General features: G+C 34.4%; 1 protein-coding gene across 2 annotated transcripts in view; it reads right to left on the reverse strand.

Annotated features, from left to right (window-relative positions):
• Positions 1–16,540, reverse strand: part of LTBP1 (latent transforming growth factor beta binding protein 1) — a 481,657-nt gene that overhangs the window by 421,411 nt on the left and 43,706 nt on the right. For both annotated transcript variants that reach the window (XM_044663664.1, XM_044663663.1), the window contains exon 4: positions 7,103–7,400. In XM_044663664.1, coding sequence (XP_044519599.1) covers positions 7,103–7,400 — 298 coding nt within the window. The remainder of the gene's footprint in view (positions 1–7,102; positions 7,401–16,540) is intronic.

Below are 16,540 nucleotides of genomic sequence, written 5' to 3' on the forward strand. Positions count from 1 at the left end.
AAGGAGCCACATACTTGCTTACTTCATAATTATATCATTTATCTGCATTGATTCTATCTTCTAACCTTTCTGTATCATTTCTTTATTTCTTAGCATCCCTGTAAGGTGTGTCATGGATTTTGGAGGGTATGGAGAGAAGGTGACTCATACCAGAAAAAGTAACTTAATGGGTCTCAATTTATTTGAGGTCATATTAAACTACTTTCCCCCCCCCAAAAAAAGAAACAACTATTTTCCAAAGGAATTTCAGAATGCCACGAAATGATAAAAACAGCAGTTATTTAGATTTTTTTTAAGACATTAGCTATGTATGAGCTGTCCAGATACAGTTGACATCACGGCACTGAGGGAAACCAGATTTCCTCATGAAGGATGACTCAAAGAGAAAGAGGCCAGATATGAGAGAAGGTTTTGCTCTCAGAAGTTACAAATATAAAAGTCAGTTACCTGTATCAAATGTCCATAATCTTCCAAAAGGCCTTAATGACTAAAGGATGGTCCTATGCATCCCATTTAAGCAAGTGTTATGCTCCTATGTTTCCCACCTAAAGCCAATCAATGAAAAAAAGAGATTCTAGGTAAATCTAGACAACCTCATTTCATCATTGCAGGTATTTGAAAATAAATTTCTATTAGAAGAGGTAATGCATATGTGAACAGTGATACTGATAGAAGATGAAAAAAATCATGGCTTTAAGAACTTATACAAATGTAACATGTCCCCTTTATACTTGAAGGGGACAAAAATGACACCATTATGTCAGGGTCAATGTACCGCAGGTAAAGCTGTGGCTGCAGACCAGTATGAGCTCAGAAGATTCTACCACAGATTAGGCACAAAGAGTCAGTATGAATATTTGGGATAAAGATGCTTCTAAATTTGTACATCTCATGTTTCTTTTGATCCACTGCAATTCAGCTTTGCTAATAGAGCACAATACTTTCTCTGATATGAATATGCCATGCTAGAGAGTCTTGTGCCAGCGAATCCCATGTCTCATAATCAATACCAAACTTCTTCAGAGACCTTTGGAGTATTCTTGTATCACTTCTTCTGTCCTCTGTGTGACTGCTTGCTTTGTGTGACTTCTTCTGTATAGTATGTTAGGCAAATGTATGATTGACATTCAAACAGCATGGCCATCCCAACAGAGTTGTGCTTTCTGCAGTAGAGTTTGAATACTTTCTCATCTCAGTTCCCAGTCAAGTGATCTTCAGAATCTTCCTAAGACAATTCAAATGGAAGTGATTTGATTTCTTTCCATGCTGCTAGCAGGCTGTCCAGATTTCACAAGCATACAACAATGAAGTCAGTACAGTGGCTCTGGAGACCTTAAGTATGGTAGGTAGCCAAACCCTCTCCTCTCCCATACTTTCCTTAAAGGCTCTCAAACACTGCTCTAGTTCTGATAACACATGCATCAATCTCATCATCTATATATTCATCCCTGGAAAGTACACTATCAAGGTAAGTGAACCTAATCACAATTTTCAAAATTTCTCCATTTGCTGTAACTGATGGTTTCACATCTATATGGTGGAATAATGATTAGTGGAGAACCTCTGTTTTCTTGGTTTTCATTGTCAGGCCAAAATTAACACAAAGAGCAGAAAAATGACCCATACTTATTGTACCTCAGCCTAAGAGGATGCACTGAGTACATAATCATCTTCGAGCAATAAGTTGCAAACCAACTCTTCCTTTACTTTAGTCTTGGCTTATAGCCTTTTCAAATTTTTTTTGAAAAATTTAATTGAAAAATTAAATTTTTCAAATAATTTACTATTGGTGTGGCAGCTGACCTTAATCCCATTTTCATCCTTGATGAAGGCATCTGACAACATCAATGAAAACATCAGGCTAAAATGAAAAGGAACAAATACACAACCTTGCTTTATTCCCTTGGTTACTGGGAAAGCAAACGAGCATCATCCATTATCCAGTTCTTCAAGCAAGCAAATTTCGCCATGATCTTCCACAAGTCACAATGTTTGCCTTTGATAGTAAAAGATCAACTAACATTGTACTCAGACCTCTCCTGTGTTGTCAGGCAACAAACACCATATCCCACTCCTTGGCCCTTTCTGAAGACACACTGGCTTCTCAGGTAGATGACCATGTTCCACATTAATGATCAGCCTATTAAGAAGGAATTTTGGCAAGAATCTTGCCAGCAATAACTAAGAGAGAGGCCACCCCTCACCATGACTATCACAGAACAATCTATATACTTTTCCTTTGATGGACAATCAAAGCATCTTTACTCTCTTAGGGGATCACTTCTCTTTCCATATAACCTAGAAGATTTCACTCAGTTTTCATATGAGCCGTGGACTTCCCTGCCTTATAAATCTCTGCTGGAATGGAATTAGCACCAGGCTCTGCCATATAAAAGATGACTAATGGCATTTAAAATCTCTTCTTCAGTTATAAGTTGTTAGAAAAAGATTGACTTCAACCTGTGGTTGAAGTCAGTGTCTTCAGAGTTGGCTGATGATGGTTTGTTAAGAACACTATGGAAGCATTCAGCCTTCTATCTAAGATAATGTCCTTATCACTGATCAGTGTGGCTCTTTCAGAGGCAAGTAGGTCAGATGTGCATTTGACAGCCCTCACATCAGTGGTATCCTGGAACATCCTATATGACACATGAATAGAATGAAATATTACTGTGCCATAAGAAATGACAAAGGTATGTTTTTAGAGAAATTCTGGAAGAACTATATAAATTGATATTGAGGGGAAGCTGGGTAGCTCAGTGGATTGAGAGTCAGGCCTAGAGACAGGAGGTCCTAGGTTCAAATCCGGCCTCAGACACTTCCCAGCTGTGTGACCCTGGGCAAGTCACTTGACCCCCATTGCCCACCCTTACCACTCTTCCACCAAGGAGCCAATACACAGAAGTTAAGGGCTTTAAATAAATAAATAAACAAACAAACAAATAAATAAATAATTTGATATAGAATGAATTAAGCTGAATCAGGGAAATAATTTATGTAGTAACAATATCATAAAGGTAAGAAACTTTGATAGACTTATGAACTTTGATCAATGTAATGATCAACCATGATTCTAGAAAACTAAAGATGACTCATGCTACCCACCTCCTGATAAAGAGGAAATGGATTCAATACTCCAAGTGATTTTTTTTTAATCTAAACAAGATGAGAATCTGTTTTGCTTGACTATGCATATTTTTTCAAGAGTTTTGATTTTCTTTTTTCTTTATAATTGAAGGGCTGGGATGAGAAGGAAAAATGACTATTAACTAAAAAATAAAATAATTCAAAATATAAAAGAAACTATATGACTGTCATTTTCTCCCACCTCTGTGATTATTCCAAAAATTAGCATATCATCATTAACATCATTCTACCCTCTGAACAACAAGATCTCTAGAATATGCCTAAAATAGTATCGCAATAACTCACATTTATTTGGAATTTAAATAAATTCTTAATTTAATTTAATTTTTAAATTGATTAAATATAAAATATTGATTAAATCAATGTCTGACAGTAATATATGAATGATATCTACTACAATTCAAGGCTCAATCCAAGTGTTGTCTCCTACATCTCACCTCTCTTATCCACTCCACCCCCTTACTAACACTGTCTAACTCCTGAAAGAACTTGGTAGTATTTACTCATATGTATCAATGTTATAGTCTACACACATACAGTAGACTGTATACACACATATAGTAGACACTAAATAAATGATTTGATGAATTGAATTTACTAGAAGTCAATCACAAGCAACACACATAGACTTTTTAAGGAAGTCAACATCATGAAGAGAAATCAAGTTCCATGAGTTAGAGGTATGAAACGTTTGCAAGCATGGAGGAAGGGGCTACTCAGACTTTTCAGTGAAGTGATAGAGTAACAAAGAAATGGACAAAAATGACATACTGAAGTCTTAAAAAAGAACTGGGAGGCATCACAGAATCCAAGTTTAATCTCCACTCTATCCATGTCACCTAAGCTAAATCACTTAAACCTCTCAATACCTGAGCTTTCTTATCTTATCAGTAAAATGAGGGTATTGAATTAGATCTATAGCCTCAGGTAGTATCTTCTAGCTTTGTATCTAAGATCCTATTATCTGCAAAATAAGATTAGAATCAATGACTTCTAATGTCTCTTCCAAAGCTAAGTCTATAATCACTGATTACACCAACTCTATTTGCTATCATACTTTATGCTCCAAAGTGGACTGTACAGCAGACATGAGAATGTAGAATGAACCGCTGAGTCTTTTTTGCTCTATTCATCAAAACACTTTATAATTTTCTTAGATTGTATATCTGGTAACTACAGAAGCAATTTTGGTTGCAATGAAAGAGTTACTAAGAAGATGAGGCTATTCCAAGATGGCACATATGGCATAATGTCAGAACTCATAGCATCTTGCTCAGTTTAGCATTATTATTAATACAAATAGATACACTAATTATAATCACTGCCTCTCTTTTATAAATGAAAGATCTGAAGCAGGGTCACCAAAGTCATTAACTTTAACAGTTTTATGGCTAACAAATTCATAACTCTGACTAATATCTGACATTCTTAAACAAATTATACCACTATTACAAAGACAATATTATCTCCTTCCAGGCATAAGATTTGCATTATTGTTGTTCAGTCATTTTTTTAGTCACATCTGACTTCATAACCCCATTTGGGTTTTTCTTGATGAAGATACCAAAATGATTTCCCATTTCCTTTTCTTCCTCATTTTATAGATGAAGAAATTGAGGCAAACAAATTTCTCATACACATCAACAGTGGGTCTACCACAATTTTAGTGGGTTGAGTGATACTTTAATGTCACTACATTCCACCAACTCCCTGGGTGCCATATGATGTAATTTTCTCATAAAAGCAATTTTAAAGGCAGAGAAGAAAAAAAACAACTCAATTTTAATTCTAGTTCACAAAAAGTCTTTTTTAAGTCATAATGTAACTAAAACAGAAGTGAATTTAGTTTTTTAATTTTTGTCTTTTTTATAAGATAGATGCAAAAGAATCTGAGTGCCCTCAAGTTACCAAAATTAAAAGAAAGGCCCTCAGTATAACATATATTTCTTTTATAGAAGATTTATAGGAAAGCATAAATAAGAAGGCCATTTCTGTTCACTTTTAAAAATAGAAAGAAGTGACAAGAATATTACTGATATGAAACATTGTGTGAACTTTCAGATAAGGTCACTGTATTACTAATTTAACTAAATTGTTTTACTTTGTTACAAAAGACCTCTCATGAAATGGGAGTTAACTGTAAATGCTTGTAATGTAAAAACAAAACCCATCAATAAAATTAAAGGGCATAAGATAAAAAAGGAGTGGAGACATTGCAGGGAAAGGAGTGCCCACACCAATGAAATCATGAATCTACCAAAGTACCAAGTAGTTGAAACAAAGGAACAAGAAGAAAGAATAAGAGGAGGCACAAAAAAGTGAGGAAAGCAAAAGAATGGTTGAAACTAGAAGGAGATCAAAGGAGGAAAACAAAAAGAGGAAGAAGATATTCTATCAGGTAATGATAGTAGGTAAATTAATTTCAATTACATTACTAAATAGGCTTTTGTGAGCTAATTAGATATTTAATGACCATACATGATGTTGTTCATAATGGAAAATGTGTTCCAAGTTGCAAATAACTAACAAATGAACTTCTGGAGCACGACTTATTTGTAAATTGAGTGCTTCCCATATTTTAAAAGCAGCTGGTGAAGTGAATAGTGTTGTTTATAGAGCCAAGAAGACTCTTCTTCCTGAGTTAAAATCAGGCCTTAGACACTTACTAGCTATGGAACCCTGGGCAAGTCATTCAACCTTATTCTCCTGTTTCCTCATCAGTAAAATGCACTAGAAAAGAAAATGGCAAACTACTCCAATGACTTTGCCAAGAAAATCCCAAGTAGAGTCACAAAGAGTCAAACATGACTAAAAAGTGATTGAACAACAACCTATTTCAAATTGAAATAAATGATGGGTGGTTATTTAAAAAAAAAAAAACCTGTACAACACTAAGGATTAGTAACTAACAATCATATTTTTAAAAATCATGGTTTAGTGACTGATTCTTAGTGACACATTGGTTGCATTCTCATTATTAAAGACCTCTGACCCCACAAGGGACCTGGATATATAGTCTTTCCAAACATCCCATTTTATACTAGATAGTGACTACTTGCCAAAGCTATTAAAAAACACGTTCTCCAAATAGAAGACATGAGCAGGGTAACCCGAAAGTAAACATGATATTTTTTAAATACACTTAACCTGGCACTGAGGTCAATAAAATATTATATCTTCCCAAAAAACTAACTTGTACCTGCAAGACCATTGTCTACAGAGCATTGAGTTTCTGTGTTTCCAAAATTCATCTGTAACCAGGGGACATACCATGATCTCTTCTCTCTCAAATTATTGCTTGTCACAAGGCCAGAGTGATCAACAATGATTCAGGAAGACAAAGAGCAGAGATCCAACTCCTGATTATCACCATGCTTTTTAGTCCCTTGTCTCACTGAAAAGCTCTGGGAGACTCCAAGCAATCATGGGAGATAATAAGAGAAGAGGAGAGGAAGCATGGCTTTGCATGTTTAACAAAGGTTTTGCATTTGATCCTGGAGGTGATAAGTAAAGAAACATAAATTAGATTTTTAATTAGTTATGTATATGTGTGTTTTAAAGAAAGAAATTAGATGTAAGACAGTTGAGAGCTGAATAAGTCAAAGAAAATAAAGCACATACTATATAGATCACAGAATCACAGAACAAGAAGAGACCTCAGATGGCAGCAAGTCCAACCTCTTCGCTTTGCAGATGGATAAACTGAGGCCAAGAGAAGCAAAATTACTTGCCCAGGGTCAGATATTAGTGTCAGAAGTGAGTATTAAACACATATCTTTTAACTCCAGAAACAGTTGTGCTATTCCCACTGTATCATGCTGCCTTTTCCAATTTTGGGAAATACTGCAAAAAGTATAGTAACCTTGAGGTCATTTTATAGAACATATTAAAACATAATTAACAAATTATTGAATAGAAAACTACGGGGGATGGGAGGAAAGTAAAAGAAGCTTACTGTGAATGTATCTGTTGAGAGATTCCGACTGCCGTTTTTGGCTTTAGAGTCAAGGTCATCTGAGCCACAGGACTGACTCTCTGTGCAATCTCCACCTTTTGAGATGTAGGATGCTGTACAGCTGACTCTGGGATGATCCATGAAGAAGGTCCAGGGCTCTTACTGCCAGAGGTAGAGGTGGAAGTAGTATCTTGCACAACTGTATTCTCACAAGCCTTGCCTTTTGTCCCTGGTTTGCACACACACAGCTGAGGCCGAAGACACATCCCTCCATTTTGGCACTGTGGGATGCAGTTGGCTGTAAAAAGAATAAGGCGTTACCCTTAAAGCAAAGGTAGTTGATATATCATTAGCATTCCCTAAGTCTCTACAATAGGGGGATAGATCCTACAAGCCCAAAGTAAAACACATATAAAAATAAAAGTACTGAAAACCTAACATCATGCCAATCAGCCCCTTGTTTGACAAAAGTTTTCAGTTTAATCCGTCAGATTTTTTCTCTCAAAACAAGAATAATTGTAAAAGTTTAGTACAAATTGATTCTAAGTCTAGTGATATTTCAATTATTTCTGAAATGGTGATGGATTTTGAATCAGAAGACCTGGATTTGAATCCTGAATAATGCTTAATACTTGTGTGATTTTGAGCAAGTTACTTAATTTTATCTAGACCTCAATCTCCTCAAATATAAACTAGGAGGAGTGGACAAGATACAACCCAGAAGGTCCCTTTCCAGTCTCAGTCAATATTTTGATATCATCAAAAAGTCCATGAGAATGTATTCCAGACACCAAAATTTACTTTACAATCAAATTGGAGAATGTTTCTGCTCTATAAAGTTATTTGTATCCTTTAATATTTTTATTGCATTGTATGGCCAAGTCAAGACCAGCACTCAGCCAAGACATGAAAAAAATAGTGAGCATGGATTTCCATCATTTTTCTAGGTCCCCAGGTGGCATTAAATAGCTTTAAGTGAATGTGTGGCACTCTAGAAATGACCAAGATATATACTCTTCTCATAAGCTCAAGACATGCTTAGCTCAATCTTGGATTAAAGGTAGAAACTGGATTTTTGTCCTAACCCCATTACTGAGCTCCATAAATCCCACAACAAATGAATTCAGCCTCCCAACTCAGGTCTAGTCTACAAAACAGGCTTATAAGCTAGATTTGGTTATAAAATAAGGTCAGCTACATTAAGAAAGATTTTTTTTTTTTTTACTCAGGAGCCAGGTAAGCTGAGACAAAGCACCATATATAATTAATGCCCACAACAGTGTAATAGAAGCTATTTTTGGCCCCATTTTACAAATCAGGGAAACATTGAGGTACAGAACCCCCAGCTTAAGCACTGAAGATAGGAACCAAATACATCTTCCTGACTCCAACTCCCATGCTCTACCCACTGCTCCACCAACCTTCAATGCAGAAGCACTAAAAACAAAGATGCTCTTTAAAGAGAGTGATAATAGTAATAATAACAATAAGAAGAATAATTCTTTGCTTCACTTTCCAATAACATGAAAGCAAATGCCCACCATAAGAAGTGATAGGAGAATGCATATAAATACTATAACACATTCCACAATTAAGAAGTTGTCAAAAGATATAAATAGGGAGTTTTCAGATGAAGAAATCAAAGCTATCAATAATCATGTAAAAATGTTCTAAACCCCTCTTTATTCAAGAAACGCAAATTAAAACAGCTCCGAGGTACCACCTTACACTTATCAGATTAGCTAATATGACAGTAAAGGAAAATAATAATTGTTGGAGGGGATGTGGCAAAATTGGGAAACTAATGAACTGCTAGTGGAGCTGTGATCCAACCATTCTGGAGAGCAATTTGGAATTATGTCCAAAGTGCTATAAAATAATACGCACCCTTTGATCCATTAATACCACTACTAGGTCTTTATCTTGGAGAGATCAAAAAAAGGTGAAAGGAACTACTTGTACAAAAATATTTCTAGCTGTTCTTTTTGTGTTGGCCAAGAATTGAAAATTAAGGGACTATCCATCAATTGGGAAATGGCTCAACAAATTGTGGCATATGAAGGTGATAGAATACTATTGTGCTGTACAGATTGATGAACAAATGATTTCAGAGAGAGCTGAAAAGTCCTATATGAACTGATGCTATGTGAAATAAACAGAACTAGGAAAATATTATACACAGAAACAGCAATATTGTGGAATGACCAATTGTGATAGACTCTCAGCAATACAATGATCCAGGCCAAACTGAGGGACTTGTGACAATGAATGCTCTCCACCTCCAAAGAAAGAAATATTATAGTCAGAATGCAGATGAAAACATGTGATTTTTCAATGGGGGAGGGTTGGGGATTGATTTTATAAGATCATTCACTTACATAAATGAACAATATGAAATATTTTTACATAATAAATGCATAACCCAGATCAAATTGCTTGCCAGTACTGGAAGAGAAAAGGGAAAAGAGGGAGTGAGATAAGTTCAATCACATATCATAGGAAAACTTGTGTAGAAATTTGTTATAATATAATTGGTAGTAAATAAAAAAATATTTTAAAATAAATATTCTGACACAGAACATTAAAATGTCTTAAATACTTTAGAAAACCAAAATCAGTCTTTAAAAACGTGACACAGCTAATCTTGACCTCTTCATCCAAAGAGGATTGGACTAAATGATTTCTAAGATCCCTTCCAGCTGTAAAATGTCATGATTTTTAAAATGTCATTTCAATGTGGTTAACCAGCTAAGAAATATTCATTAAATACATACTATGTCCCAGGTACTGTGCTAAGTACTGTGGATACAGAGAAAGGCAAAAAGCAGTCCTTACTTTCAAGGAATTCACAATCTAATGGGGGGCACTATGCAAATAGCAATGTACAGGATAAATATGGAGATTATCCACAGACAGTGGCATAGTGAAATGGTAGATATATGGATTTTGGTCTAAGGACCCCCTATTGCATAACAGAAGCCTACTGAATTATCTGCTATTTTTCTCTATACCTGAATGTTACTTATTTTATGACTTGAGGACTATGAGTCCCATGGCAACAGAGTAAAAAGGAAACCTGTAACATTAAAGAAGATTCAGTTTCTAAAACTAAAAATAGTTTTCATATCTTGTGCCACTGAGACAGGGTGAGATTTTCTTTATGCTTTCAATTAGAAACACATTTTTGTTAAACATCTGAGAATGATTTCCTTTCCCCTTCCTTCCTAAGGTGTGCTGCTAACATCTTGTGATCTACCAGAAAGTCTGCACCAAGCAACTTGTAAAACTGTCTATTTAGAGAGAAAGCATTGGAATCTTTCAAAATCCCATTTAGAGGTTACATCTATTGTCCTGCTTGTTTGTAAATGGACTGCTTTCTGGAAAACAGGGATCTCAACACACTAATAAGAAATGTTTGATTAAAAGTATACATTTGCTGACACAGGTAAAACCCAGCAGAATTGCATGTTGGCTACAGGAGGGGGATGGGAAGAGGGGAGAGAAAGAACACGAATCATGTAACCATGGTGGAAAAACATTCCAAAATAATTCATTAAATAAAATGGTTTCAGGCTGAAAAGTAAATAAATAAACAAATAAATGAATGAATGAATGAAAGTATACATTTGGGGGCCCTTGGGTGGCTCAGAGCCAGGCCTAGAGATGGAAAGTCCTAGGTTGAAATTCCACCTCAGACACTTCCTAGTTGTATGCCCCTGGGAAAATCACTTAACCCCCATTGTCTAGCCCTTCCCACTCTTCTACCTTGGAATCAATATAAGTCTTAATTCTAAAATGGAAGGTAAGAGGATTTTATAAATTTATTATATAATAGTCATAGGTAGATGGCACAGTGGACAGAATGCCAGGTCTTCAGTGAGGAAGCCTGAGTTCAAATCCTATCTCTGATACTTACTAGCTGTGTGACCCTGGGCAAGTCATTTAATTCTATTAACCTCACTTTCCTCATTTATAAAACAAGAATAATAATAGCATTTACCTCCTAGGGTTGTTATGAGAAACAAATAGGATAACATGTGTACAGTGCCTTGCAAATCTTAAAGCACTATATAAATGCTAGTATTGTTATTATTAAGAAGAATACAAATTTAAAGTTGGAATGGTCCTCTTGAGACAGGCCTTAAGAGAAATGATTTGATGTGCTTAAGGCTTCACAAAATAATGTTATGAAACTAGCATTTAAACCTGGTTCCACTGATGCTAAGTGCTCTTTTCACTGCATTTGCAAATGAAAAAATGTAATTTAAAGCCTTTAAATTGACATGATCTGATAATTTATTCATAGAAATGAGAATACAAAGGGAGCTAGAGAGCATCTAATCCAATCTCCTCAATTTTGTGGAGGAAAAAATTAAAGCCTAGAGGTGCATGACTTACCCAAGGTCACCCTACTAGTAGAGCCAAAACCTGAACCCAGGTGTACTCAGAATCCAAATCCAAAACCCTTGCAATGATACAAAGTCATCTCTATTTTCTAAAGGAAAAAAAAAATCTATGTATTTAATAAATATACTTGATTACTTGATAGATTTATCCCCAATAGCACCCAACACAATGAACTACATATGAAAGGTGCCTGAGGGAGAGAGAGAGAGAGAGAGAGAGAGAGAGAGAATCATGTGATTTTTATTGCTGCTCCTTTCATATGGCCCAAGTGCTGCCATAAAGAAAATGTACATGTACCTACCAGTTAGGCAGTAGAAATCTTCTGACCTGTATACCTCATAAAAACATTTAATAAGATTGTTCACTTCATATTTCAACTTGGTTTATACAGTAAGAATAAAACAAAACAGGGTGCAGTATTTCCAAGTAGATGTTTCTTTATCAAATAAACATTTAAATATTCCTTTATGTACTAGGATTAAGCAAAATCCTTGTCCGTGTTCTGCTGGGTTTCTAAATCCATGGTGAGAAATAGTTGCATTTAGACATTTGTATTCCAGAATCACTTTCAAAAGTCCAAGTTGAATATTTTTTTTAAAACTTTCTAAAGTTCTCTGAGTATCTGGACTGTCAAGCTTAAAGAAAATGGCCCAAAACAGAAGCTCTCTGAAGATGGATTCAAGATGTAGGATGTGCTACACATTTTAGACATGGAAAATGAGGAAATGAATATGTTTTGTTTGATAATACATATTTGTTATATGGATATTATTTTTCTTTTTTTTCAACCAGAGAATTAGGAGGGAAAGAAAACAAGTCCTTTTTCAATGGGAAAAAAATTTTAAAACATGAAAACCAAAAAACTCTGAAGCTCACAGAGGTCATAGGATCAAAGGCTTACAGGGCTTACATCTGTAATGGACCTAAAAAATGATCTAACACAAAAAATCTCTCATTTTATAGATGAGGACACTGAGGTCCAGAGAAGGTGACTTCTTCAAAGTCACCACCCAAGCGACCTTGTAAGCAACACAGCCAGAATTCAAATCTAGGTCCCAGCCTATCTGAATCCAAAATCAATTCTCTTTCTATCATGCACAGACTGCATTTATCTTCTGTAGTCCTCAGCCTTCATTTTAAAAAATATATGAAAACAAAATAAAGATACAGGAAAACAAAATAAATATCATCCTCTTCCTTCCCACAAAAAGAAACAATTTGATTTTTATTTATGATATAATTTTTGAAGCCCTACATTAGTAGAGGGAGTTTTCTCATTAGGGAATTCCCAGAGAGATAAAGAAAAGAAAATTAACAGCTAATTATGCATATACACACATACAGATAGTTCCTTGCATTTCTTCTATATTTCAACATCCTACTCAATTTTGACAAAAAAGATCTTGACATTCTTTACACTTCATGTAATGACAATTTCAGATGAGAAAATTTTGCACCAAAGCCCAAAGAAAAAGATTTCAGTTCAGGCATGGGCTCTACTACTTTAATTTCTAAAAAAGAAATCCTCAGTTATATTTAAAACATGCCCTGGAGCATTACAGGACCAACAGTATAACCCTGCTACTTGGTTTCATAACTAAACAAGTTGCAGCATGCCTATTACATGTGTCCTGGAGAGAAATGTGAGGCTCACTGTGTTTTATGTGATCAGAGACAGCAGGTGAGAAACCGCTCTGCTGTATCTTCACAGCGATTCCCAGCTGCCCTTTGAAGTTATTCAGTAACCCTGAGTGCTATCCGATCACAAGAAATATAGCATGAAGTCACATATTCTAGAATATTTTAGTGTCTGGTCTGTCTGTGAGCCAGAAACAAATAAATACTTCTACTGTAAAAAGCCTCAGCCTAAGGTTTCCTCCAAGATGCCCACATGGTTGAATCGCTGTTACTGAAGTTCCCAATTTCTCTAGAACAGTAGAAGAAAAAAATAAACGAGAGTAGAGAATTTTCCAGAAAATGGAAATAATTTTTTTTTATTTTAACCATTTTATAGACATTTTGCTGAAATGTATGAATATACATGTGTAAATGTGTTTGTATGTGTTTCCCTCCTCATCCAGAGGTCAATGAACTTACTATTTTATTAAATTCAGACATCTCAGTTTGTTTAAACATTCCTCAATCATTGGCCACATAGGTTTTGTTTAGTTTTTTCTATTGTAAGTAATTAGTACAGGTATTATGATCCCTATTATATAGGTAAGAGATTCAGAAAAAAATTCAAGCTGTAAATCTGTTTACTCCTTTGAATTACAGTCAAATGGAAATTCTTCAGGAAGACAAAGTTAAAAATAATAATGTCTCATTGCAACAGTATAGTATAACCAATATTTCAAAGTAAGGGAGTGTATAAATTATAAACACAAAGTAACAAGTCTTGTACTTTTCAAAGGATACATCATTATAGCTAATAATAATAATAATAATTCTATATAACATTTTAAACTTTGAAGAGCACTTTATATACTTTTGATTAATGAAAAAGGCACAACCAACTCAAAATCATTCAAAGAGAAGCTAGACTACTTAGTTGAGATGTTAAAAAAAAAAAAAGGTTTGGTTGATAGTTGGACAAAATGACTAAATGACCTTCCAAGGTCCCTCCCAATTCTGGGATTCCAAGATTCTAATCTTACCTTTTCCTGATGACTCAGAAGCATCACTATAAACATCCAAGGACAGAAACACTGTTCAGTGTTTTCTGGTTTCTACATCTCCTCTTTCAATGTTGAACTGTCAGCTGTCCTTGTGCCTGCCTCAAAGAGTTCTTCTACCAATCCCAGGCCCAACCCTATTCCTCAAGCCTGATCCAGGCTGTTGCTTCTAAACTCTATGATCCAAATTACCAAATTTATTTTTTTAAAAAAACATATACACTCCATGTGAGGGTCTCAAGAGTATTATGAAAAAATGAACAATATGGAAATGTGTTTTGCATCATATATATATATATATATATATATATATATATATATGGGGAGAGAGAGAGAGAGAGAGAGAGAGAGAGAGAGAGAGAGGGAGATTGGCGGGAGGGAGGTAAGTTCAATCATATAACTTCAGAAAACTTATGTAGAAGTTTCTTATTATATGTAATTGGAAAAAATTTAATTAAAAAAAATTTTAAGAGTATTGTGACAACCATTTCAGGTATTTAGTAGTCTCTTCTCTCTTTTCATCTTACTTCTATAGGCAGAAAACTGAAGTTATAAGAAGGTTGACTTTTCTTTGCAGGAGAAGTGTCTCCTGTATGACTTCACTTAAATTAGCTATTGTTTGAAATGAAGTATATTAGCATCTATATTACTAATAAAAATAAAATGATATTTTAGAGCCTTGGTTGTGGCATAATTTAATTAACTAATACAATACATTCTAAAAAAACAATAATTTTCCTCCTTCTGTTGTTGCCTTTTTATGAGGTTTTTAAGAAGTTTAATTAAAAAAGAAAAAAACCAACTTATGTCATTCATATCACTGTGAGCATATGCTGAGATAATTAAACAACTTCATTATGGAGATAAGTACTAATGTATGTACAAAAAGTAATTGTCAAGAGCAAATACCTAGAATATTAAAGCAAATGATAGAAAGAATAAAGAGGGAACATTTTGTATCAGAATTTAAACTATATTATAAAGCAGCTGTCATCAAAGCCATATAATGCTAGTTTAAAAATAGATATAGGTCAATGAACCAGACCAGAAATGAGAGATTTAACTACAACAGAACCCAATAACCTAGTTTTTGAGAAAAGTGGAAAATATAAGTGACATAGAGGAAAATCTCCCTATTTGATATAAAAAACTGTAGAAAAAACTGGAAAACAATCTGGTGGATATTAGACTTAAACTAAAACCTTACATCACACTTCACTATACATTCTAAATGCAGACATGACCTTAATATTAAAGATCATGCTATTAAAAAATTAGAAGAGAAATAAATCATGGGCCTCTCACAGATGTGGATAGAGGTATATTTTAAACCAAACAAGATACAGAGGCAATTACAAAAAATAAAGTAGATATCTTTGAATACTTGAAACTGAAAAGATTTTGCACTAAGAACTTTAATCCATTTAGGATTAGAAGAGAAATGGTCAATTGAGAAAAAATATTTGTATCATATTTCTCTAATAAGGTCTTGGTATTAAAGATATATAAATAATTTTGGGGTCTGTGAGATATATGTTTGACTAATCATTAAAGCCATGCCCCTGATAGTCAAAAGATATAAACAAACAGAAGAACTGTAAAAAATTCACAGCCAAATAAAAATATATTCCATATCACTAATAATAAGAGAAATGCAAATCAAAACAAATCTAAGGGTCTATCTCACACTCTGCAAATTGTAAAAAATGACCAAAATTAAAAAATAGCAGTCACTGTTGGAGGGGTTATGGGAAGATAGGCACACCAATACATTGTTAGTGAAGCTGTGAAATGGTACAACCATTATGGAAAGCAATTTGGAATTATGTAAATAAAGTGGCAAAAATGTCCTTACCCTTTGAACCAGAGACTCCATTACTGAAATTAAATCCCATGAATAAGAACAAAGTCTGCATATACTCCAAAATATTTACAGCGATATTTTTTTGATAAATAAGAATTAGAAACAAAGTAAATGTCTCTAGACTGGGGAATAGCTAAATAAATTGCAGTACATGAATGTAATGGAAAGATATGAGAAGACATCCCATCCCCAGCTACCCCTAGGTGAAAGTGGAAGGTCCAGAAGATTTATACATTGCACATGTTTTTAATTTTCTCAATGTATCAATCAGTTATGCTGATTTTTTTTCCTTTTCTAAAATAAAAACCGTATTTGTCATATGGGATGGCTCTCAAGGATGAAGAAAAGTGGTACATCAGATACCATGGTGATGTAAGAAATAAAAATCACCAATAAAAAGTTTTTTTAAAATCTATATTTGTCCAAAATGTTACTAAATTGTCAATAACCTTAAACACATTTATAATACTCCTAGGCTTATATTCCAAAAGA

Source organism: Gracilinanus agilis, chromosome 2 (genome assembly GCF_016433145.1).
Source record: "Gracilinanus agilis isolate LMUSP501 chromosome 2, AgileGrace, whole genome shotgun sequence".
Taxonomy (NCBI): Eukaryota; Metazoa; Chordata; class Mammalia; order Didelphimorphia; family Didelphidae; genus Gracilinanus; species Gracilinanus agilis.